Below are 26588 nucleotides of genomic sequence, written 5' to 3'. Positions count from 1 at the left end.
CAGTGCTGTTAGGGAGTTCCTAACTGGCGGGATCTGAACTCACGCCTTTTGGATTGTGTCCAGTAACATAACCTCATCCTAACTGATGCTCAAATCATGGTGTGTAGCTTAAACCCACAACCTTTTGACTCAAGGTAAGGGTGCTGCAAAAGAGATGCAGGCATCTCTGCAAATATGGGAGCAGGTTTCATGACTTGTGTCTTTAAAGGCTGGTGAAAGAAAAATATTTAGCATCAAAAAGGCAACTTAGCTCATTAGGGGAGACACTGTATTGGTTACCACAGCACAGACACTACCATCCTAACAAGTGCAGTAATAACATTGATTGTAAACTGTCCATTGCATGTTTGCTGATATAAATTGACTATATAACTAATTACATAAAGTTCATAACACTGGTGCTTTGAAAATGCAATCAAAGTCTCATGTAAGAATTATTTCCCACTGTTGTGCTGCTATGCATGCTCAGGATATCCACGATAATGAGGGGAAGGTGCATCGTCGTGACAGTAGATTCCCAGTGTCTTTTGAAGCTTCATCTCCTCCTGCCTGAGCTGCATGGAGTCGACCAGTTCATAAATGGTCGCCAGCGACCACATGGGAGACAGGTACCAGGACTTGATGGTGCCGTCCTTACCGATTAGCAGCATCATAAAGTGCTCATCGCTGATCTGGAAGTGTTCGCGAAGGCCTCTCACTGCCATTGAGGAAAGCTCCTCATTCTCTACCTCGGACCTCCCTATGTTCAGTAAATTAAAGCAAACATTTCAGCAAACAAATCTGAGTTTCACTTGCACTAAGTCTCATTAGCCACGTGTGGTCGGCAACGCACATGCTTCAAGGTTACAAGACTGTAGGTTCAAACCCCACTTCAGCACATGACCTCATGACCTGGACTTGCACTTATGCGCAGCACTGAAGCAGTGCTACATTGTTGGAGGTACTGCTTTCTGGTTGAGTTGTTAAACTGAACATGTAACCCTGTGTAACTGTCACGCAGAACTTAGTGTATGAATTAATACATGATCCAACAAATGCTCTTACCATTTAATGGAAACAATTCCAGAGATCCTGAAGTGTCTTCCCCTGAACCTATCAACTTCAGCAGTGTAAAATGGCGAATTCCTGATCAAATACAGAATACAAAAAAAGTTTGCTTCTTCTATTAAAAAAAACACACAGTACAGGGCATTTGCATTTTTGATTTAACACTGCCATAAATGTCTTTGAGTGGAGGTGTTATGATGCAGCATCCCTGCCTCTGAGCTAGATGCTTCAGGTTCCAGTCCTACCCCAGTGCTTGATGGCCAAGGAAGGAACATTCAAAACATAGTCAAACAGGTTGAGTATCAACTTGCAAATCCTTCCAACACAAACTAATGGCAGACAGTAAGAGTGAGAGAGATTTCTGGTCAGCCGTATGATGAAAAGCTTCTACCATCACTATCCATAGCTCCAGACTACCAACTGCCACAGCAACTCAGATTACCTGAGTGAACTGTAACACACTATCAAATATTCTTGAAGCATCAGTGTGGTTTGTAGTAGGGTGACAGCGTAGCTTAGTTTGTAGCACCCTCACCTTGAGTCAAGGGTTGTGGGTTTAACTCTTTTGGAGTCAACCAAATAAACTAAATTATCAAAATCAGGGACAAAACAAACACAGCCCCAAAATTAGGGAACTGCAAAACCAAAGACAAATTTTAAAGGAAACTTACAAACATTAAATCAAAAAGTAGTTAAGGGGGTCGATAAAACACCCCAGTCTGTGTGGTGTCCACCGGGCAGGTTGTGGATTTAAGCTGCACGCCATGATTTGAGCATCAATTAGGATAAGGTTATGTCGTGGTTATGTTACTGGACACAATCCAAAAGGCTTGAGTTCAGATCCCGCCAGGCAGTTTAAGATTCTAAGTTCAGTTTATAAAAAAAAAAACCAAAATCAGTAAACAATGTCAACAATGACCATAAAGCTATTGTTTCATTTAAAAATCCACACTGGCTCACTGACATCCTTAGCCGGTCTGACCAATATGCGGCTCCGGTTCCACATCAAAGTAGTTGATCTGAACTGGCCTATTAAACCCACCTGTTCTCGGGGCAACTAGGGATGGGGAATAAACGCTGGCCTTGCCAGAGAAGCCCACATCCCAAGAATCATTAAAAAAACAAATTTGGCTGCCAGCCCTGTCCAGTACCAAGCAAGTGTTGCATTGTTGGAAAGTGTTGCATTGTTGGAGTTGCTGTCTTTCAGATGAACTGTTAACTGAGATTACATAGGAACGAGAGGAGGCCATTCAGGCAGCTAAACTTGTTCCATATTCATTTAGATTATGTCTGAACTGTAACTTACTCCCATTTACCCAGTCCTACCTGCCAGTTCTGGTGACTGTTGAAGCTCCCAGCATGGTTTTTGAAGAAGATGGACTCTTTCCTGTGTCCTGGCCAAAAATCACCCTCAACTACCACCAGTAAAACTAAGCATACATTTGTGCCAACAATTTTTCTGGATCTTTTTCTGTGTAAAACGGATTACGTTTTCCACCACAGTACTTTGAGTTCACTGTATTTAGTATGGTACATGTTGAAATGCTTCAGCAAGAGGAGACCAAGCTTGCTGCCTCTGAATGCTGGATTGATATATTGCAGGGAGCTTGCAATTTACTGGCAGTGGAGTGTTGAAATCTCCCCAGCACTCCACCAGTTGGTACATGATCTGTTGGTGTAAAACACTGGAAGAAATGGGTGCTTTGGCCACCACTAGGCAAAGAAGTGAAAGAAGGAGGTGAGGTTGAAATAACTTACCCAGATTGCAGGCCTGGCCATGTAATGATGTGAGCTGCTGTTGAAACACCCATTCTTCTTCAGAAGGAGATGAAATTATCAACAATCTTCGTTTCCACATTAACCTTAGAATAACAATATGAATTTCACATCCTCCCATCAATAGATTTTCTTCTTTCTTGCAATTCCCAAACTGCTAAAATATTTCCGCTTGTAATTCCCGTTCAGTACACTTTCTCAGTTTGAGGTTTCGGTTAGCTTTCCACCTCTCCCACAGAACTAGAACAGCTCAAACTAAAGTCATCAACCTTTGTGACTGTAATCCTGGGGCACTATTCCTGATTGTCTTCCTTAACCATACGCCAGCCATTGATAGTTGATCACTTTATCTTCCTCCTCCGAAACATCTTCCCTGCTGCCCTTCTTCAGTGTCACACTCACCTATCTGTTTATGACCACAACGTTTCTAGCAATGGCTTCTCTTCCCACTTCCACATTGTCACTTCGGGATTCACCCTTATTCTCCTGCTCTTCCACATCTACACCATGCCCCAGCAACATCCACAGACATGTCTGCAGATTTGATTTTTTTTCCTTTATTCTTTCATGGACTGTGGGTGTCGCTGGCAAGACCAGCATTTGTTGCTCATCCCCAATTGCCCTTGAACTGAGTGGCTTGCTGGGCCATTTCAGAGGGCAGTTAAGAGTCAACCACATTACTGTGTGTCTGGAGTCACATGTAAGCCAGACCAGGTAAGGACAGTAGATTTCCCTCCCTAAAGAGCATTAGTGAACCAGATGGGTTTTTACAACAATCAATGATGGTTTCACGGTGACCATTATTGAGAGTAGCTTTTAATTCCAGATTTATTAATTGGATTTAAATTCCACCAGCTACTTTGATGGGATTTGAACCTTTGTCCCCAGAGCATCAGCCTGGGCTTCTGGCTTGTCCAGTGACATCACCACTATGCCATCCTTTCCCCTATAACACCCAGCTCCACCCTCTCCACCGCTGCCTCTGTGATATCTGACAGGCCACTAGTCCCCATCCTCTCAAATATAAAATATCAAGCTTGTGTTTAAAGTTTCATTGCATTGCCCCTCTGTCATGAGGCTATTAATGTATATAATATTATTGGAAAATATTTTCCTTTTAAAATAGAGGTTTAGTCTGTGGGTGTGTCTTAATTAGATTAAAGCCAGCCAGTCTGGGTGTTTTGAAGTGTACTAGTTTTGAGATGTAAGAGAGTTAAAGTGTATTTGCATTTTTTGAATAGAGCATTCAAGAAGTGGGGTGAAATCTGGCACCTACCTAGCAGAGACCAAGCAATATGTTTATATTACTAATAAAATTGGTACAATGAAAGGGGTTTTATTGTTAGAAGAAGTGGAGTTCAAAGAGGCTGGCAATACAATGAGAATTCACATGCAATGAGCTGTGCTAGGTATAACTTCAGCAGTTTTGTGTGTGCATGGCAGAAGCAATGTAAGATCAAAGTAGCTGTAAGCCTACAACTGTCTCCACAGGAAACAAAGTGAAAGGAACTTCATTTTGAATTCATACAGTGAAGTTGCTTTGTCTGATGCCTGGTTAAGTCTACGGGTTACGGTTGCTTTAATGGAGATTAGTTTGGGAATTTGTTAAAAGTTATGATAATAGTAATTTGTAGCCATGTGTATATATTTAACTTGTGTAAATTAACAAAATGTTTCATTTAGTTTAATATAAAACCTCTCAAGGACTGGTGGTCTGATTGCTGAATTTAGAGTCGTATCTCAAACATACCACTTAAAAATATAGGGTTATGACAATTGATTAAAGTTTCCCTCTGGGATTGTTAAATAACTCAGCTTTACCAAACTGCTGGGTCATAACACCCTCCTCTGTAATCCCTCTACACCTGACATACAATGCTGAAAAAATAAAATTTCCTCCAGCTAAGTATTGCGAAAGCCAGAATTATCATCTTTGACACCTATGCCCTTACCCTCCCTGTCCTGGCCACACCACAAACACTGTGGCTTGTCTCCCTTCAACACCACTATCTTATCTAAATGAGACCTTTTGCAAACTAAGCATCTTGTCCAGCTGAGTTTCAGATCCAATTTCCTTTCCATCACAAAGATCTCTGATTTCCACCTCCATTACATCACCCAGCTTAACTCTCCTTCAGCCCATCTGTTGCTGAAACCCTCATCCATGTACTCGTCACCTTCAGGCTCAACTATTCCAACCATATCAGTAAGAGGTGCACGATTAATGAGTGCAGGTTCGGCCTGAGTGAGACAGAGACCGAGTGAGTATATTTGGGAATTTGGTTCAAGTGGAAATTCAACGGGTAAATCTTTTTCAAGTTCAATTTTGGAGTAACTCTTTTCAGTCAAAACAATTAAACTAAATTAACAAAATCAGGGACAAAGTAAAAGCAGTCCCTTAAAGGGAAACTACAAAAACAGAAGACAAAATGCAAAGGAAACTCACCAACATCAAATCAAAATGTGATTAAAGGGGTCGATAAAGGACCCCAGTCCCCACAGTGCCCACCAAGCATGGAAGGCCTCGACGGTGCCAGTGGACACTGCGTGCTCCCTCTCCAGGGATCAATTTTGGAGTAGGAGTCAGATTCTGACCTAGAACTAACAACCCAGAATTAACAGGCCTCGAGTAAGTTAAGTAGCCTAGTTAGTGACAGTTAACTGTCAATGACCTGAAAGCCCTTTGCCTGAATAGGGCCTAAATTAGTGGAGTGTATTTGGTTCAAGTGGGAATTTGATTCATAGGGGGAAAGAGGTGTTGTAGGTAAGGCTTACTGCAAGAAGTGTGACTTAGAATAGAGTGCTGGGAGTTGGGTAATTAAGGGAGCTAGGGAAGGAAGGGAAGAAGTGCTCTTTTGCTTCCTGCTTTCTAACTTTCTCAGCCTTCAGAAACTGGTCATTCTCTGCTCCAGGAGAAGAAGCTAGTTATTTGGTGAGTATCTGGTGAGTGACTAAGATTTATTCTATTCTGAAGGTTCAAAATAGTCTAGCAACTGGGTGGTAAGGTTAATACAATATATAAAAGCCAAAGTAAAATATATAACTGAATAAACTAGTTAAATAGTTAATTAGAACACACTAAGGATGTCAGGACAGGTGATGTGTCACAGCTGCAGCATGTGAGAGCTCCTGAATGTCAGTTTGATCCAGGGCACACACATCTGCAGTAAGTGTTTGAAGTTTGAGCAGCTTCAGCTCAGAGTTTATGAACAGGAAGTTGAACTACAGACATTACAGTAGGGGGAGGTGGTGGTGTAGTGGTATTATCACTGGACTGGTGTTCCAGGGACCCAGGGTAATGCACTGGGGACCCAGGCACAAATCCCACCATGGCAGATGTTAAAATTTGAATTCAATGAAAATCTGGAATTAAAAGTCTAATGATGACCATGAAACCATTCCTGATTGTTGTAAAAACCCATCTGGTTCATTAACGTCCTTTAGGGAAGGAAATCTGCTGTCCTTATCTTGATCTGACCTACATGTGACTCCAGACCTACAGTATTGTGGTTGACTCTCAAAATGCTCTCTCAACAAGGGCAATTAAGAATGGGCAATAAATGCTGGTCTAGTCAGCCATGCCCACACCCCAAGAATGAATATTTTTAAAAAATTAAGGAGGGGGAAAGTTACCTGGATTATTTGTACCAGAAGGCAGTCACACCTCTTAGGACAAGGTCCTCTGATTTGGTTCTGGACAGAAGAGTGTGACTGCAAGTGAGGCAGGAAAAGGGGACTCAGAGGGCAGGAGTGTGAGCCGCTGCAATTGTCTAATAGGTTTGAGGTTTTATCAACTTGTTTGGTTGAGAGTGGGGGCTGCAGGGTGGATGAATTAATTGGCCATGGCACCGTGGTACAGGAAGCCTGTTGGGGGAGGAATGTAATGGTAATAGGGGATAGTATATCAGAGGCATTGACACTATTCTCTGCAGCAAGGAGCGAGAGTACAGCCCGGTGCCAGGGTTCATGTCTGCTTGGGGCTGGAGAGGAAATTGCAGTGGGAGAGGGAGGAACCAGTCGCCGTAGTCCAAGCAGGCACCAACGTCAGAGGTAGGACAAAGAAGGAGGTTTGCATAGTCAGTATGAGGAGCTAGGCACCAAATTAAGAAACAGAACCTCAAAGGTCATAATCTCTGGATTATTACCTGAGCTACGTGCAAACTGGCATAGGACAGATCAGATTAGAGAAATGAATGTGTGGCTCAGAGACTGGGTGTGGGAGAAGTGGGTTCTGGTTCGTGAGGCACTGGCACTAGTTCTGGGGAAAGTGGGATCTGTACCATTGGAACGGTTACACCCGAAACGTGCTGGCACCGGTTTTCTTGCGAACTGCATAACTAGGGAAGTAGAGAAGGTTTTAAACTAAATAGTGGGGCAAGGGATCAAATTTAGGAAGATGTGGTAGATCAAAAAGCAGAGACAAGATGTAAGAAAAAGGTATGATTGTGGGAAATGAAAAACAGGAAGGGATAGAGAGTGCAAATCTAACAGTATATCAACAGATGAAACTAGAGGTTATAAAAAAAATGAACGGATAAAACTAAAAGCTCTGTATTTGAATGCACGAAGCATTTGAAACAGATGAACTGAGAGCGCACATAGAAATAAATAATTATGATTTGATAGCCAATACAGAGACATGGCTGCAGGAGGACATGGATTGGGACCTGAATATTAAAGGGTACAGGATATTTAGGAAGGACAGGAAGCAAGGAAAAGGTGGAAGGGTAGCCTTGTTCATTCATGATGGTATTGGCACAATAGAGAGGGATGACCTAAATTCAGGAAACCTGGATGTGGAAACAGTTCGGGTAGAGATGAGAAATGGTAAAGGCAAGAAGTCACTTGTGGGAGTTGTGTACAGGCCCCCCTAACAGTAACCACGTGGTAGGGTTGAGCATAAAGGAAGAAATAGTTGGAGTTGTTAGAAAGGCACAATGACAATCATGGGAGATTTTAATTTACATATAGACTGGAAAAGTCAGATGGGCAAAGATAACCTAGATGAGGAGTATATTGAATGTTTTCAGGATAGTTTCTTAGAACAGTATGTTCTGGAGCCAACCAGAGAGCAGACTGTACTAGACCTGGTATTGTGCAATGTGATCAGAGTAATTAATGATCTCATAGTGATAGCAGCCCGAGGTAGCAGCGATTATAGTATGACTGAATTTTACATTCAGTTTGAGGGAGAGAGGAGTTGGTCTGAGACTATGTTTTTAAACTTAAATAAGAGCAATTATGAAGGCATGAAAGCAGAGCTGGCTAAAGTTAATTGGCAAATTAGGTTGAGGGGTAGGTCAATAGAGATGCAATGGCAAATATATAAGGGGATATTTCAGAATGCACAGAATAGATACATTCCAACTAGTAAGAAAAATTCCAAGGATGGAAACACCATCCATGGTTAACTAGAAAGGTTAAAGATAGTAGGGTTAAAGAAAAAGCATATAATTGTACTAAGATAGGTGGAAGGCCAGAAGAATGCACAGAATATAAGGAACAGCAAGGAATGACTAAAAGACTAATAAGGAGGGAAAAATTAGAGCATAAGAGAAACCTATCCAGAAATATAAAAGCAGACAGTAAGAGTTTCTATAAATATTTTAAAAAGGAATGAGTTAACAAAGTGAGTGTTGGTCCAATGGAAAGTGAGTCTGGAGAATTGATAATGGAAACACAAGGAGATGGCAGATGAATTGAACAGGTATTTTGCATCCGTTTTTTTTTATTCTTTTATAAGATGTGAGTGTTGCTGGCTAGGCCAGCATTTATTGCCCATCCCTAATTGCCCTTGTTCATAGGGCATTTAAGAGTCAACCACATTGCTGTGGTCTGGAGTCACATGTAGACCAGACGAAGATGGCAGATTTCCTTCACTAAAGGACATTAGGGAACCAGATGGATCTTTGCAACAATTGGCAATGGTTTCATGTCATCATCAGGCTTTTAATTCCAGATTTTTATTGGATTCAAATTTCATCATCTACCATGGTGGGATTTGAACCCAAATTCCCCTGAGAATTACCCTGGGGCTCTGGAATACTAGTCTAGTGATTATGCCGCCTCCTCCCCCACTTCACTATAGAGGATTCAAGTAACATTCTAGAAGCAGCTATAAACCAGGACTTGGAAGTGGGGAAGGAAGTCTGGAACATTACTGTCAGTGGTACTGAGTAAATTGTTGGGGTGTTGGGCTGACAAGAGCCTGGGTCCTGATGGACTTCATCCTAGGGTCACAAAAGGAGTGTCTAGTGAGATAGTTGATGGTTTTAATTTTCCAAAGCTCCCTAGATTTGGGGGAAGGTCCCATTACATTGGAAGATAGCAAATGGAACTCCATTATTCAAAAAGGGAGGGAGACAGAAAGTGGGAAACTACAGGCCAGTTAGCTTAACAAGTGTTATCGGGAAAATGTTAGAGCAATTATTAAAGAAGTTATAACAGGGATCTTGGAAAAGCTCAAGGTCATCAGGCAGAGTCAACATGGTTTTGTGAAAGGGAAACCATGTTTAACCAACTTATTGGAGTTCTTTGAGGGAGTAACATGTGCTGTGGATAAAGGGGAACCAGTGGATGTACTGTACTTAGATTTCCAGAAGGCATTTAATAAAGTGCCACATCAAAGGCTATTGTGCAAAATAAAAGCTCATGGTATAGGGGGTAACATATTGACATAGACAGAATATTGGCTGGCTAACAGGAAGCAGAGAGTAGGCATGAATGGGTCTTTTTCAGGTTGGCAAGATGTAATGTGTGGTGTGCCACAGAGATCAGTGCTGGGACCTCAATTGTTTACAATTTATATAAGTGACTTGGATGAAGGGATGGTTGCCAAATTTGCTGATGACACAATGATAGGTTGGAAAGTAAGTTGTGAAGAGGGCATAAGGGGGCTACAAACAGATACAGATAAGTATAAGTGAGTGGGCAAAGTTCTGGTAGTTGGGAGTATAATGTGGGAAAATGTGAAATTGTCCATTTTGGCAGGAAGACTAAAAGAGAAGCTTATTATCTAAATGGTGAGAGATTGCACAGCTCTGAGGTGCAGAAGAATCCGGGTGTCCTAGTGCATGAATCACAAAAGGCTAGTATGCAAGTACAGCAAATAATTAGGAAAGCTAATAGAATGTTATCATTTATTGCGAGCAGAATTGAATACAAAAGTAGGCAGGTTATGCTTCAGTTGCACAGGGCACTAATGAGACCACATTTGGAGTACTGTGTACAGTATTGGTCTCCTTATCTAAGGAAGGATGTAAATGTGTTAGAAACAGTTCAGATGTTTACCAGGCTAATACCTGGAATGGATGGGTTGTCTTATGAGGAAAGGTTGGACAGAATAGGCTTGTATCCGCTGGAGTTTAGAAGAGTAAGAAGCAACTTGATTGAAACATATAAGATCCTGAGTGATCTTGACAGGGTGGAGGCGGAGAGGATGTTTCCTCTTGTGGGGAAGAGCATAACTAGAGGCCATCAATATAAGATGTCACCAAGAAATCCCATAGGGAATTCAAAAGAACCTTCTTTACCCAGAGAGCAGTGAGAAAGTGGAACTCGCTATCACAGGGAGAGGTTGAAGTGAATCATTGATTATTTCAAGTGGAAGTTAGATGAGCACCTGAGGGAGAAGGGACTATAGAGTTATGACAGTGGATTTAGATGAGGAAAGATGGGAGGAGGCTCGAGTGCAGATGAGCACCAGCATGAACTGGTTCAGCTGAATGGATACACACAGCCAATGTAATCCTGTATATTACATGTTTATAACCCACTCAACCCAATTACCAGTATCTGCCAAAACTATCTGTATTCCCTAGGTGGAAATTATATTATTTTACTGAGAATCTGGTTATGTTCCAGATTCGTACAAAACCCTGTATTACTAGAACTGCTAAACCTAGTTTTCAGTCTGGATCATGCTATACAACAGTCAGAGTTTACATGTGGGATTCACAGAGGCTGTGACCTGGTCAGGGACAAAACTCTCAAAACAATGCATTCAATTTCAATACATACAGTGAAACGATGATATGTGTTTAATATCTGGGTTTACTTTCTCTTCTCTCCTGAGAGTGGTGGGTCCTTGCTAATGTATAGTTGATGGATGATCTCTGGTACCTCACCCAAGGGATCATTATGTATTTGGAGTATTGAACAATGAACTCCAGTGGGCATCGCAGCAACACTCAGTCATCAACATCCAGACCATCGGAGGGTATATGCTGAGATAAGTTACTGATCCTGACAATATGTAACAATGGGATTAAGTTTCAGTGGAAACACATCCTTAACACATTAAGGCTTCAATGTGAACTATGTATATTAATTCATCTCTTTTGCATTCCTGGGTTGGGTATTCCATTCAGGGAACATAAAGCATTAGATTTCATTATTCATAGCATACAGGGGGAGGATCGTGTTGTAGCAGTAATGTCACTGTTCTTGTAATCCAGAGACCTAGGCTAACGCTCTGGAGACATGGTTTAAATGCAATTAATAAAAATCTGGAATATTAAAAAGCTGCTCTCAGTAATGGTGACCATGAAACTATCATTGATGGCTGTAAACAAACCCATCTGGTTCACAAAGGAAATCTGCCATCTTACCCAGTCATGGCCTAGTTGGAACTCCAGACTCAGAAGGTGGCATAGTGGTAATGTCACTGGACTTATAATGTAATGGCTTAAGCTAACGCTCTGGGGACATGGGTTCAAATCCCACTGCAGCTGGTGGAATTTTAAATTCAATTAATCTGGAATTGCAAGCTAGTCCCATGACAACTATCATTAATTGTTGCAAAAGCCCATCTGGTTTACTAATTAGTAAATGCCCCCTTAGGGAAGGAAATCTGCCATCCTTACCTGGTCTGGACCAACATGTGGCTCCAGTGCACAGCAATGTGGTTGACTCTTAACTGCAACAAATCCCTTGCCAGTGATGCCTACATCCCATGAAAGAAGATAAGAATTTGGCTGTGGGAGGGGATTAAATGGGTGGGTGGAGTCAGTGATAGGGTTAATTGTATATGGGTTATGGGAAGAGTGGACTTAATGGGCCTAGTAGACTTTATTTAATGTTTTCTTATGCGTTCATGTCAGTGAAGGACATAGAGATCTGTGAGGGGGGTCTAAGACTTCACCCTGTATTTTTCATAAAATAGACATAGATATCTTCATGGCTATTTCTAAATTCTAAAACTGGACTAAAATGGCTAAAGCTATGTCTACCTGTGACTCCCCAATAAAAGGAGCTATCTGGCAATATCACAGAAACTTGCACCTCGTAATCTCAGAGATACTAACAACCCCACTGTGGGCTGTAGAGACCAATTTCAGAGAGCTACACAAAGTTCATCTGCATCTCATAATCCAGGCTGGCCAACTGGAGTGTACTCGTCTGCTAGGACAAAGGACCCCACCACTTTCCTTTCAATTCTTAATGGCTGGAACATTTAACCATCTTGGGAACCCAGATGAGGGATACCCATCCCTTGTCAAAGACAATGTGGAGAGGTGGGAGTCATGTGACATGGACCTCCAGTTTGTGAAACCAGTTATATTGCCTTGTGAAACTGCAAGTTCAGTCTGAGGTTACCATCCTATAAGCAGCCTCACAGAAAAGGGGCTTTTGCCCAGGTTTGGACATCTGGCCCCCAGCTACACTGCTACCACTGGGAATTCTGTACCCTCAGCTACAAGACTGATTCATCTCTGCATGTCCATCTCATCATGTGACATCAACACCACTGGAAAAGTGAATTATACAGCACTGGTTTTTAGCCTGCTAACCTCTGTGAAGGAATACCTCATTACACTGTGATTCTGGACTCAGGAACCCATGTGAAACACAATTTCTTTTCCCTGTGGGTTATGCCCTGTAAATCTCTCTTTTCTCTGTCCCTCTTTTCCTGTATGACTGCGAAGGGAGCAACGTTATGACCTTCCTGCATCTGAGTGTGTTCAAATAAATTAACCCTTTGAGTTCATCCTATCTGCTGTGGGTTTACTAATAGAAAATTGGATCACACCAAACCGACAGGTTGGCAAATTCGCCACTACTTATAAAAGGGGAAGCAAATCAAAAGTACCTCTCTGTGGTGAGAGGAGAAATTAATGTCCCCCTCCTAACCATAACAGATTAACAGGTGTAAATGTTGGGGGTGGGTGGTGCTTTGGAGGAGATACTCCTGCAGTAAAGGAAAGGTTGTGTTGACTACGTGCATCTAATATCCTTACTGAAGGAAACACAGACCAAGACGCCTCACACATACCTGGAAAGAAATTTGTTGATGTCGAACTGTCTGCGTTTGAAACAGGTGACACCATTTTCCTTTTCTTCCTGTACCTCTAGCCTCCTAGAGGGAAGTGTGTCCATATAATCCACCAGAACCTTAACAGGGATAGGGACATCAAAATATTGCTGGGGGGTGGGGGGGTGCAGGGGAGAAACACAGAAATATAAAAGGAGAGCAGTTAGTACATGAACGCTGCATCAGTAGCCTGTGCGATATACAAAACGTTACTATACCAGTTCGAACAACAAACTCAGCAGTACCCAGCTGTTTCAAACGCTGAGAACAGGAGGAGGCCATTCAGCCCCTCATACATACTCCATCAATAATTATATCATAGCTGATCTACACCTCCACTCCACTGGAGCCTTTGCTGCATACCCCTCAATACCCTTATCGAACAAATATTTAGCTCGGTTTTGAAAGTTCTAGTTGTTTCCCATCAACAATCTTTTGGGAGGAGGAGGATACCAAATTTCCACTTCCCTGCACGTCAAACAGTACCTCCTGACTTTGCTCCTGAACGGTCTAGCTCGAATTTTAACATTATGTCCCCTTGTTCTAGATTCGCCACTAGAGAAATAGTTTCTTTTGCCAGCTGTGTCTCAGTGGGGAGTATTCTCATTCCGAGTTAATGTAGGCAGACACTCCAGTGCAGTATTGATGGATAAGATGGTAAACTAAGGCCCAGTCTGCTCTCTAAGGAAGAGCTGGAGAGTTTTCCCCGGTGTCCTGGCCAATAGTTATCCTGCTGTCAGCCTCACTAAAAGAGATTATCTGGTCATTACCATACTGCTGTTTGTGGGAGTTTGCTGTGTGCAAACTGGCTGCTGCGATTTCCTGCATTACCATAAGAATGAGATTTCAAAAATCATTTGCTGCAAAACGCTTTGAGACATCTGGTGGTCAAGAAAGACACTATGTAAACCCAAGTTTTTTTTTACGGTGTCCTGGCCAACATTCCTCACTTAATCAAAGACACATTAACTGTTCATTCGATTCTTGTTGCTGTTTGGGGGATTCTGCCCTGTGCAGGATTTTGAACCAACAACAGTGAAAGGACAACAATATATTTCCAAGTCAGATGCTGAGTGCCTTGGAATGGAATTTGCTGGGTGGTGTGCCCATGCACCTGCTGCCTTTATCCTTCTCGGTGGTGGAGGTCGCAGGTTTGGAAGGTGCTGTTGACGGACGCTTGGTGAGTTCCTGCAGTGCACCTTGTAGATGGTACTCACTGCTGCCACTGTGCGTCGGTAGTGGAGGGAGTTAATGTTGAAGGTGGTGGATGGGGTGCCAATCAAGCGGGCTGCTTTGTCATGGATAAATATAAATACTATGACTACAAGAGCAGGCCAGAGGTTGGGAATTCTGCGGTAAGTAACTCACCTCCTGACTCCCCACAGCCTGTCCACCATCTACAAGGCACAAGTCAGGAGTGTGATGGAATACTCTCCACTTGCCTGGATGAGTGCAGCTCCCACAACACTCAAGAAGCTTGACACCATCCAGGACAAAGCAGCCCCGCTTGATCAGCACCCCATCCACCACCTTAAACATTCACTCCCCCCGCCACCGACGCACAGTGGCAGCAATGTGTACACCTACAAGATGCACTGCAGCAACTTACCAAGGATCCTTCCAAATCCATGACTCTACCATCTAGAAGGACAAGGGCAGCAGAGAGATGTGAACACCACCTCCTGGAAGTTCCCCTCCAAGCCACTCACCATCCTGACTTGGAAATATATCGCCGTTCCTTCGCTGTCGCTGGGTCAAAATCCTGGAACTCCCTCCCTAACAGCACTGTGGGTGTACCTACACCACCTGGACTGCAGCGGTTCAAGAAAGCAGCTCACCACCACCTTCTCAAGGGTAATTAGGGATGGGTAATAAATGCTGGCCCAGCCAGTGACACCCACATCCTGTGAGCAAATGGAAAAAAAGGATGATGTTGAGCTTCTTGAATGTTGTGGGAGCTGCACTCATCCAGGCAAGTGGAGAGTATTCCATCACACTCCTGACTTGTGCCTTGTAGATGGTGGACAGGCTTTGGGGAGTCAGGAGGTGAGTTACTCGTCGCAGGATTCCTAGCCTCTGACCTGCTCATGTAGCCACAGTATTTATATGGCTAGTCCAGTTCAGTTAAAGGTAACATTGTGTAAAATGCTTCTTCAAGACAAGCCTGAATCCTAAGATCCTGTATAAATGCAAATTTCCTTTTTCCATGCTGAACAGAAAGAAATTGTTTCAGATTGATATTAAAATAGAAAATGTCAGCTCTCACCTTAACTTTCATATCATAATCAACCAGAACCATAAAGAATTCATCAAACGTCATCCCAAAGTCTCTCCGTAGCTGTACAATCAGATCAACACTGACAGAATTGAGCACTGGATTTTCGAGTGCTACTTCATCTTCTAAAAAATGGAAGTGAAAATTTATATTGAGGAAGAGTGAAGTGTGTAATGCCTCCGAAAGCCACATCTTCCTCTTTTATTTGAAGTTTTAATTTTCTCCTCTACATTTAACTTTCCCCAAGCCCAACCACACCTTGAATCCTTCCCCCATTGCTTGGGGATGCTCACTTAAACCATGGACACCGAACAAGAGTAGGTTTGTCGTCTGATAAGAACATTAGGAACAGGAGGAGACCATTCAGCCCCTTCAGCCTACTCCACCATTCACCATTCAGGTCATGGCCGTATATGGTCATCACCAGAGAGCAAGGCTGCAGCAGGGAATTGGCAGGGGGATAGGACTATGTGAGTTGTACAACAGGCCATATGGCCTCACACTGTGCTGTAAGCATTCTATAACTCCAGCTACCCACCTTCATTCCATGTTCCTCAACACCCGTACACAACAAGTGTCTATCACAATCTTGAAAGCTCCAACTGACTCCCAGCACCTACCGGCTTTTTGGGAGGGATTTCCACTGCCCTTTGTGTGAAGATGGGCTTCCTGATTTCACTTCTGAATGGCTGAGCTCTAACTCTAACAGTACATCATATTGTTCTGGATTGCTCAATGGGGGAACTGGTTTTTCTGTATCTACTCTACTAAATGCTTTTAACATTTTAAACACCTCGCTCAGATCGCCCCTCAATCTACTGCACTCAAGCAAATACAAATCAAGTGAAGAAATCCCTCCCATGTTTCTAAGTTCCACCTCTCTCACTGTTGGATTAATTTGTTTGGAGATGCCAAAAGGCAGCAAGATTGACTGTGTGATAAGCCCAGCCTCTGACTAACTGCCAACTACTACTCAATGATTACTTGTCAGTTTGACTTGGATAGCACTCTCACCTGGAAGGTTTGTGAGTTCAAGGTTCACTTTACAACTGAAGCACATAATCTAGGCTGATTTTCCAGTGCAGTCACGGGGAGTGCTTCATTGTCGGAGGTTTCACTTGTAAAAATGTAACAACTTCCATCTCGTCTTTGCACTAATGGTGAATTCAGATGCCAGAGACAATAGGACATTATGCCAACTTACCACAACCTTAAACTTCGAGCTAGGACATTGATATCAGGAAGCATTTCTTCACACAAAGGGTAATTGAAATCTGGAACTCCCTCCCCCAACAAAGCTGTTGAGGCTGGGGCTCAATTGAAAATGAACAAACCAACAAGGGGGTGATAGACTATCGGAGGTAGGTAAAATGCAGGTTTAAGATTACTAACAGATCAGCCATGATCGTGTTAAATGGCGGAGCAGACTCGAAGGGCCGAATGGCCTACTCCTTGTTCATATGATAGATTTTTGTTGGGTAAAGGGTATTAAGGATTAAGGGACCATGGTGGATAGATGGAGCTAAAATACAAATCAGCTGTTAGCTAAATTAATGAAAGAATAAACTCAGGGGGCTGAATGGCCTCCTCCTGTTCTTAATTTTCAAAAACTGTGCCATTTGTGTCGTACCCAGCCAGTGAATCATCTATCTCAACTTAGTGTCAAGCGTCATGCAGAGGATAGCAGAGAGTGGGGGAATGGGGTGGCGGAATAAGAAGGGCTGTGGGTGCAGAACAAAGAGGAATAATTGAGGTGGGAGGTTGGAATGATGGGGCAGATAAAGGGGGGAATAGGGATGGAAGGACTGGGATAGAAGGGGAGGAATGGGGTAGGGGGCAGATGTGGAGCGAGGAGTAACAAGACATGCGTGTTGTGAGCTGACACTCACCATTCTGATAATGTTCCACCGTCAGAGTACTGTTAGACTGCGAGCCCAGGATAGCAATCATGCTGATTCTCCTGACAGCTAATTGGCACACATGCTCCAGGTACTCGTCCCTCTGGTGTATGTAAAGCTTGCTGTCTTTGCTGGGCGCAGTGAGCAGCTGTCAAAACACGACAAGATGCATCACAGAAACACATAGCGGCTGAGCCAATAGCCTGACAAGGCATTCAGCTCAACATTTAGGATCTCACAGCCTAATTCACAAAAGAAACCATGCATTAATTACTCATTAAACACTTTAAATATTATTGTTCATCATTGCGATCTGAGTGTCACCGACAAGTGCCATTTTATAGCCCTTCCCCATTTGCCTTTGAGAAGGACTGCAGTCCAATTTGTTGCATCGTTGTAATGTATTGCTAACTCATTTCAGAGGGAAGTTTGAAATAAACCATGACCAGTGTGGGACTGGAATCACATATAGGGCAGACTAAGATTCCCTTCCCGAAAAGACATCAGTAAACTGGTTGGGTTTTTACAACACAATCTGACTGTTTCATAGTCACATTTTACTGATACCAGGTATACTTTGATATACAGAGGACTGGATTAGAGGATTGGATAGATAGATACTTTGACTTTTCAGGAGAAATCTAACAAGTTTTAAAAGACACTGACTGTTTTCAGATTGGTTATGCTCCTTCCTAGTGCCATTCCCCTGCCTTCTCCCTGTAGCCCTGTACATTCTCCTTTTTCAGGGAATAATCCAATTCCCTTTTGGAAAGCCTCAGTTGAACCTGAGGACGCAGGAGATGGTGGTGGAGTGGTAACATCATTGGACTTGTAATCCAGAGACCCAGCTAATGATCAGGGGACATAGGTTCAAAGCCTACCATGGTAGCTGGTGGAATTTAAATTCGGTTAATAAAGCTGAAATATAAAGCTAGTCTTGGTAATGGTGACTATGAAACTATCATCAATTGTTGTAAAAACCCATCTGGTTCACTAATGCCCTTTAGTCCTTACCTGATCTGGCCTACATGTGACTCCAGACCCTCAGTAACGTGGTTGACTCTTAACTGCCCTCAAATAGCCCAGCAAGCCACTCAGTTCAAGGGCAATTAGGGATGGGCAATGAATGCTGGCCTTGCCAGTGATGCTCACATTCCATAAAAGAATTAAACAAGCACTCTCAGGCAGTGCATTCCACATCCAAACCACTCACTGCATGAAAAACTTTTTCCTCATTGCTTCTTTTGCCAATTACTTTAAATCTGTGCCCTCACATTCTCAATCCTTCCACCAATGATTTTGAATATCTCCTCTCAACCTTCTCTTCAAGGAAAACAGTCCTAACTCCTCCAATCTGACATGCGAACATAAGAATCAGGAGCAGGAGTCCATTTGGCCCCTCAAGCCTGCTCTGTCATTCAATAAGGTCATGGCTGATCTGATTGTGGCCTCAACTCCACATTCCACCTCCGGATAACCTTTGACTCCCTTGTTAGTCAAGAATCTATTGACCTCTGCCTTAAAAATATTCATTGACCCTGCCTCCACCGCTCTTCGGGGAAGAGAGTTCCAAAGATTCTCAACTCTTAGAGAGAAAATTTCTTCTCATCTCCACCTTATTTTTAAATTGTGTCTTCTAGTTCTAGTCTCTCTCCCACAGGGAAACATCCACCCTGCCAAGTCCCCTCAGGATCTTACATGTTTCAATAAGATCACCTTTCGTTCTTCTAAACTCCAACGGATACAGGCCCAGTAAGTCCAACCATTCCTCATAGGATAACCTCACCATCCCAGGAATCAGTTGAGTGAACTTTCTCTGAACTGCTTCTAACACATTTATATCCTTTCTTAAATAAGGAGACCAAAGCTGTACTCTAGAAGTGGTCTCACCAAGGCCCTGTGCAACTGTAGTAAAACATCCCTACTTTTATATTCCATTCCCCTCGCAATAAATTACAACATTCCATTTGCCGTCCTAATCACTTGCTGTACCTGACTACTAACTTTTCCTGATTCATGTACCAGGACACCCAGATCCCTCTGCACCTCAGAGTTCTGGTAATTATTTATGCACGTATACACCCAGGTCCTGCAGCCTCTTTAGAATTGTACCTTTTATTTTATATTGTCTCTCCATGTGCTTCCTACCAAACTGAATCACTTCACATTCCTCTGCTTTGAACTTCATTTGCCATTTGTCTGCCTATTCCACTAACTTTGTCTATGTCCTTTTGAAGTTCTACACTATCCTCCTCACAGTTCGCAGTGCTTCCAATGGTGGCATTGCAAAGAAAGTTCAGTAAATTGACTGCTGGGATGAGAAAGCAGCCCTATGAGGAGAGATTGGGTAGAATGGGCCTGTATTCTTCAGAGTTTAGAAAAATGAGAGGTGATTTCATTGAAACATACAAGATTTTGAGGGTAGATGCTGAGAGGTTTTTTCCTTCAGGTTGGAGAACCCAGAACTAGGGGGTCACAGTCTCAGGTTAAGGAGTTGGCTATTTTGGACTGAGGAGAAGTTTCTTCACTCAGAGGGCTGTGAATATTTGGAATTCCCCACCCCAGAGAGTTGTGGATGCTCAGTTATTGAGTATATTCAAGGCTAAGATTGGTAGATTTTAGTACTCTAAGGAAACTAAAGGATTTGGGGGATAGTGCAGGAAGGGAAACTGAGGTGGATGATCAGCCTTGATCTTATTGAATGATGGAGCAGGCTTGAGGGGCCAAATGGCCTACTCCTGTTCCATTGTGTTTTTAAAAGGCTGAAGGGTTGATGGGGGAAGGGGGGGTATGAAGGGTGATTCAATTGGCACCACTCACCCTGAACGCATCACAAAATAAACCAGCAATGATTTTTCAAAAGGCAAATACATCGCTTACTCCATAGAAATGGTCCTGCGCTGGACACAGGCTGGAAGCCCTGCAATCAACTGGACCAAATACGCATCAAAGCTCCATCAGACATGGCTTATCTTGGGTAGCACGGCCCTCCCCTTCCACCCTGCCCGTCTGTTTTTAACATGACTCACCAGTAATCTCCGCTTGTTCCGAAAATGATTTAAAAACCCCATCAGCTCCTGGTTATCGATCTGCTTCGAGTTTCTGGAGCCATTTTTCTTGTTCTTCCGGTTTCTCCTGTTTTTCCGGCCTTTGTTCCTGACTGATTTGTCCGAGTTCCCTCCATGCCTGCTCTCTGCTTTCCTCCCCCTGGGTCGAACAGATGTTGGACTGTCCTGCGTCGTACCCCCTGCTCTTTGCTCTGTTTCTGGAGATAGGTTAGTCCCAGCCCGGGTTACTGCTCCCCCTACCTTGTCACGAGTCCAGATTTCAGTGGGTTGCGCAGTGACAGGGGCCCTGGGGGATTTGGGTAGGGTGATCTTGATGAGAGGGTCCTTGTGTGGGTGTGTGACTTGAGACATCCGGCCAGAGGGGTTTGAGAGCCCAGGAAAAGTGGCTTGTGTGTTGGGTGACCCATAGACCCAATGTCCTGACTCGGCATTCTGATGTGCTAACACTGTGGGAGCAGTGGAGAAGTTCTCCAGAGTTTGGAAAAAAGGAAATCTGTCCTGGGATTGGGCTGTGTTTGGATTAGATTCAAAGATTCCTGGTCTCTCAGGGTTCCCCTCGTCCAGCTTTTGGTCTGTAGAGAATTGGGGCTGGTCCCATTTCAGGACAGTAGTCTTGGTCAGTTGGAAATCTTGGTCAGTTCCAGCAGTGGGCTGGTTAAGTGGAGCCATGGTTGAGGTTGCTGAGGCTGAGTCCTTAGATTGGACCTGGGGTACGTGGTAGGTATGAGGTCCTGTCCGAGACACTTGGTTCCCACTCTGGGTGATGAGAGCTGGCCTGGGCTGGACAGGGTTCCTGTGTTTGGCCATTAACATCTGCTGCACTTTCTCTTTGATCTGAAACATCAGGGTCTCCACCGACCCCTGCCCTGATCGCACTGGGATCGTGGGGGACTCCCTGGGTTTAGCCGCACTCCTAAGGCTCTCAGCTGTTCTCTTGCCAACTGAGTTTGGGGTTAAGGCTGAACCTTTCTGTTTGCCCAATGTCCGCCGACTGCTGCCTGGATGCAATGATGCTGTTCTTTTCAGGGACCCAACACTCTGAGGACTGATTGGCTTCTGAGAATTGGGGGAGGCTGATCTCAGCCTGCTGTTGACCATTGCCCTGTTGACCATAACCCTGTTAGCCAGTGTCCTGTTGACCATTCCCCTGTTGACCATTCCCCTGTTGACCATTCCCCTGTTGACCAGTGTCCTGTTGACCATTCCCCTGTTGGCCATTCCCCTGTTGACCAGTGTCCTGTTGGCCATTACCCTGTTGACCAGTGTCCTGTTGGCCATTCCCCTGTTGACCATTCCCCTGTTGGCCATTCCCCTGTTGACCAGTGTCCTGTTGGCCATTACCCTGTTGACCAGTGTCCTGTTGGCCATTCCCCTGTTGACCATTCCCCTGTTGACCATTCCTCTGTTGTTGGTGTGGAGCTGCCCTGGGCCCCATCTCCTGGCCCCAGAACCTTTGCACCTGAGCTGCTGCCCTCTCCTGGTCACGCTCTCTATCTTCCTGAGGGGCATTTGGTCCACGGTCTCCAGGACAGCCTCCATTCGCACCGCGTAGGGGAAGCGCTCGTACAGCTGCATGGACTTCCTGAGCAGCACCATGTTGAACCGGCCCTCCTTGAGGGACAGGTGCCGCATGATGGGAGCCACCGCCTCGGCTTCCAGCTTCTGCTCGGTCACCTTGCCTTCCTGGGAGATGGTGACCAGCTTGCCCCCGGCCCCTTGGAACAAGACCAGGAGCAGGAGGTCCCTGAGCGCCAGCTGGCACCTCAACTCCCGGCTCTTCACGTCCAGCTGCCGCTCCATCAGCCGGTAGGAGTTGTCCGAGGGGTCCGGAGCAGCGAGAACCAGCAGCCGAAACTTGCCAAAGGAACTGGCCAGCGGACCCAGCTCCGCTTTGGGGGCGGCCAGGGGCGGCTTCTGGCTGCGTCCCCCTCCTCCCCTGGGGGCTGGCAGAGCCGGGGAACCGGCCCGGTCTGCCGGAGGTCCATCCTTCCCAGCCCCGGGGAGGTCGGGGGAGCCCCCCGACCCGGCTACCAGCAGGGACAGCAGCAGAAGGCAAACTTGGCGGGCGCTCCTTCTCTCTCCTCCTCCCCCCATCCCAAGCTCACAGACTGACTGACTGACTGATCAACCCCGAGCAGAGCCCAGTGTAAAAGAAATCCCTGCCCACACTCCAAATCCCTGCCCACACCCCAGATACGAGGGAGGGAGGGAGGGAGGGAGAGAGAGAGAGAGAGGGAGGGAGAACTCAGCGAGCTTCCTGGTTCATTCCAAATTTGCAAACCAAGGCTCCCAACCTCTGGGCAAGTTTTGATGGCAACCCGACGTTTCAGTGCCGCCTGCGTCCTGTTTAAACTTTGTGCGGATATTGGAAGCTAATAAAAACCAAAACAGCCGGTGTTCAGGTGTGACAGAGACCAAGAGATGACCTGCAAAAAAAAAAACAAACAACACACACCGCAACAAAGCGAGCGAAAGGCAGCAGGAATCGAGAGATTCTCACAGAAGCAGCCCACGTGTACAAAACAGCTGCAGTATCTCTTCCCCCTCAAGGCGATAACCGGCCGCCTGCTACTGCAAGTCAAGTCAGGACTACATGGGGATCATCTGTGTTTGGTTGCTTCCTTTACTCGTGTCCTTAAAATTAGATTTTGAGGAGAGGAGGGGAGGGGGAGGGGGTTTAAAAAAACGCTACTTTTGCTTTCCATTTCTACTTGTTTTTTAAAAAAATCAGACAGGTCCTTTTCATTTTCCTTACAGCTACAATCAGAACAAGGAGGTGTATGTCACCAATTGCACTTTAAACGAACTGCGGGGTTTGTCTTCACACACACATCGTGGCATTCCTGCACAAACTGTCCCCCAGAGGCGGTCAAGTGTTCGACTAATCTAAAGCATAACTGAGAAAGAGGAAGGGAGAAGAGAGAGAGAGAGAGAAAAGCCTTATATTCATATCACAACCCCGGGATGTCCCGAAGCCTTTTACAACTAACGCAGTCCTTTGTCTCCATTGTTGTATTCTAGGAAACACCACAGCCAATTTGCACACAGCAATAAGAACAAAAAACTGCGGATGCTGGAAATCCAAAACAAAAACAGAATTCGACAGAACTGGTGTTCTGTCGAAGGGTCATGAGGACACGAAACGTCAACTCTTTTCTTCTCCGCCGATGCTGCCAGATCTGCTGAGTTTTTCCAGGCAATTCTGTTTTTGTTTTGCACACAGCAAGCTCCCCAAACAGCGAGGTGCTAATGACCAGATAATCTATTTTAGTAAAATGAAAGCCAAATGCTGGAGATCTGAAACAAAAAGTGCTGGAAAAACTCAACAGGTCTGGCAGCATTGGTGGAGAGGGAAAAACAGAGTTAACGTTTCAACTTCCATATGACCTTCCTTCAGCACTCAATTTTAGACCAGTGTTTTTCCAATCTATGTTAGATGTTGCCCTGGGATAAATATTGACCCAAACGTGAGGCCAACCAACTTCCCTGCTCTTCCTCAGTACCATGGGATTTTTACAGGCATACAAGAGGACAGACTCCAACTCGATTTTATGAAAGGCAGCATCTTTTACAGTTCAGCACCCAGTATGCTGAGCTGTCAGCCTAAATTATAAGTCTTTGGAGTGTGACTCAATTTCAAAAACTCCCTCCCTAACAGCACTGTGGGCGTACCAATACCACAGGGACTGCAACGGTTCAAGAAGGCAGCTCACCACCACCTTCTCAAAGGCCATTAGGGATGGGCAATAAATGCTGGCCCCAGCCGGCGAAACCCACATCCCGTGAATGCATTTTCTTTAAAAACTCAATTTCACCAACTTCTGACTCAGAGACATGAATGCTAACTGCATGAGAACCTAAAAGCACCTCCCCTGATATGTTTCAATTCCCACCCACTGCAGCGTAGACAATGCAGTAACACTGGGACAGGGTGGGATGGTCCACTCACTGAGAAGACACTTGCTGGGCTTCAGTTCCAGAGTCCCCATGAGTGCACCTTAGACTATGAGACAGCCCATTCCCCTAATTTATAAAACTTAATGTTTGAGAATTTAATGAACTCAACCTGACAACATATGATCTATGAACTTTAATACAAAATATAGAGTGCACTAGACCTTTCAATTTTGTTCTGTAAGTTAAGGAGACCTGCACTTTGCAACATATTGAAATGTTCATAATTGTCATCGTCATAGAGCCAGAGTTATACAACACAGAAACAGGCCCTTCAGCCCATCGTGTCCGTGCCAGCCATCGTGCTAATCCCATTTTCCAGCATTTGACCCATAGCTGTGTATGCTATGGCTTTTCCAGTGTTCAGCTAAATACTTCTTAAATGTTGGGAGGGTTCCTGCCTCTACCACCCCCTCAGGCAGTGTGTTCCAGATTCCAGCCACCCTCTGGGTGAAAGAAGTTTTTCTCAAATCCCCTCTAAACCTCCTGCCCCTCACCTTAAATCTATGCCCCCTGGTTATTGACACCTCCGCTAAGGGGAAAAGTTTCTTCCTATTTACCTTATCTATGCCCCTCATAATTTTGCATACCTTTATCAGGTCCCCTCAGCCTTCTCTGCTCTAAGGAAAACAACCCTAGCCTATCCGGTCTCTCTTCATAGCTGAAATGCTCCAGCCCAAGCAACCTCCTGGTGAATCTCCTCTGCACCCTCTCCAGTGAAATTGCATCCCTCCTATAATGTGGCGACTAGAACTGCACACAGTACTCCAGCTGTGGCCTAACCAGCGTTTTTACAGCTCCAACATAACCTCCCTGCTCTTATATTCTATGCCTCGAATAATAAAGGTAAGTATCCCATATGCCTTCTTAACTACCTTATCTACCTGTGCTGCTGCCTTCAGGGGTCTATGGACATGTACACCAAGGTCACTCTGATCCTCTGTACTTCCCAGGGTCCTACCATTCATTGTATATTCCCTTGCCCGCGTTAGTCCTCCCAAAATGCATCACTTCAATTGTGAAATCCTTTGATTATTTTATAGTTTATTTTTATTTTAATGATTGCCTATAACTATGTATTATCTTACTTGTTGCATTTATATCACAAATAGTGGCAGCACAGAAGGAGGCCATTCGGTCCATCATGTCTGTGCTGTCCTAAATGAGCAATTTATTAGTGCCATCTCCCGCCTTCTCCCCGTAACTCTGCAAATTCTTCCTTTTCAAATAACTGTCCAAATCCCTTTTGGATGCTTCAGTGAACCTGTCTCCACCACACTCTCAGGCAGCACATTCCAGACCTTAACTACTCGCTGCGTGAAAAAGTTTTCTCTCACATCGCTTTGATCTTTTGCCAATTGCTTTAAATCTGTGTCCTCTTATTCTCGATCCTTTCAGAAAATGGAAACAATTTCTCCCTCTGTCCAGCCCCCTTATGATTTTGAATAGCTCTATCAAATCTCCTCTCAGCCTTCTGTTCTCCAAGGTAAATAGTCTCTAACTTGTTTTGAGTATTGCAAGCACGGACTGGTCGGGTACGACCTGTACCTTGCCCATTGCGAACAGCAGCTGGGACATGCTGTTTGATACGATCCACCAGTCTTTGGGATGTACGGCCTACACACCTAGCATCACACTGACATTGAAACTCATATACCACATTACTCATTTGGCTTGACGGCAGCATCCGTTAGTGGCCAATACCACTCGTGTTGCTACTGCTTAGTAGCAGCGTGAAACAGCCAGCTTCACTTGTTGCTCAAATTTTTGAGATACTTTGCCCATCCAGGGTAATCTGAGGTAGACCGGGCACTTTTTAGGGTCGAATGTGACGGCCTTAGGCCTGTCCATGAGTTTGTGAGATATACAGCGTGAAATGATCTGATCAGGGTAGCCATTATCCTGTAGGATGCCTTTGAGGTGCCTTATTTCAGCATCAAATTTGCATGGTGAGCAAATAGCTCGGCTCTAATTACATGGTTGCCGATAAGGCCAATATTATGGCACGGGGAACTGTAAGAATCCCAATGTGGATACTGACCAGTGACTGGAAGCCACATATATTCACACACAGGGACCTGTTCTTTGCAGACAGAAAGAACATGTACACACATTGCACCTGTTTCAGCTAAACAAAACAAAATAAGTGACAGCCATTCACTGATTCATTCCCCGGACAATGCCTTGACCAATCAGACTCAAGCTGCCTGGTTTAAATTTCAAACTGTTAACTGTCAGTCACCAGCAACTGGTGCATT

General features: G+C 44.4%; 1 protein-coding gene across 2 annotated transcripts; it reads right to left on the bottom strand.

Moving 5' to 3' along the window:
* Nucleotides 1-251: 251 nt before the first annotated feature.
* LOC121277498 (coiled-coil domain-containing protein 80-like) lies at nt 252-22517 on the bottom strand. Of its 2 annotated transcripts, XM_041187054.1 has the most exons (8): nt 21757-22517; nt 20338-21666; nt 17300-17456; nt 15402-15535; nt 13097-13245; nt 2806-2909; nt 1045-1125; nt 252-739 (listed from the first exon to the last, which is right to left on the bottom strand). In XM_041187054.1, exons 1-8 carry the CDS (start codon nt 22468-22470, stop codon nt 456-458), a joined length of 2952 nt encoding a protein of 983 aa, XP_041042988.1. In that variant the 5' UTR covers nt 22471-22517; the 3' UTR covers nt 252-455. The 2 variants fall into 2 exon arrangements, with proteins under 2 accessions (XP_041042988.1, XP_041042986.1); XM_041187052.1 differs by having other exon boundaries at nt 20338-22517.
* Between the last annotated feature and the right edge of the window lie 4071 nt (nt 22518-26588).

Source organism: Carcharodon carcharias, chromosome 4 (assembly GCF_017639515.1).
Source record: "Carcharodon carcharias isolate sCarCar2 chromosome 4, sCarCar2.pri, whole genome shotgun sequence".
NCBI classification, from domain to species: domain Eukaryota; kingdom Metazoa; phylum Chordata; class Chondrichthyes; order Lamniformes; family Lamnidae; genus Carcharodon; species Carcharodon carcharias.
This window is presented reverse-complemented; position numbering and strand designations above follow the sequence as displayed.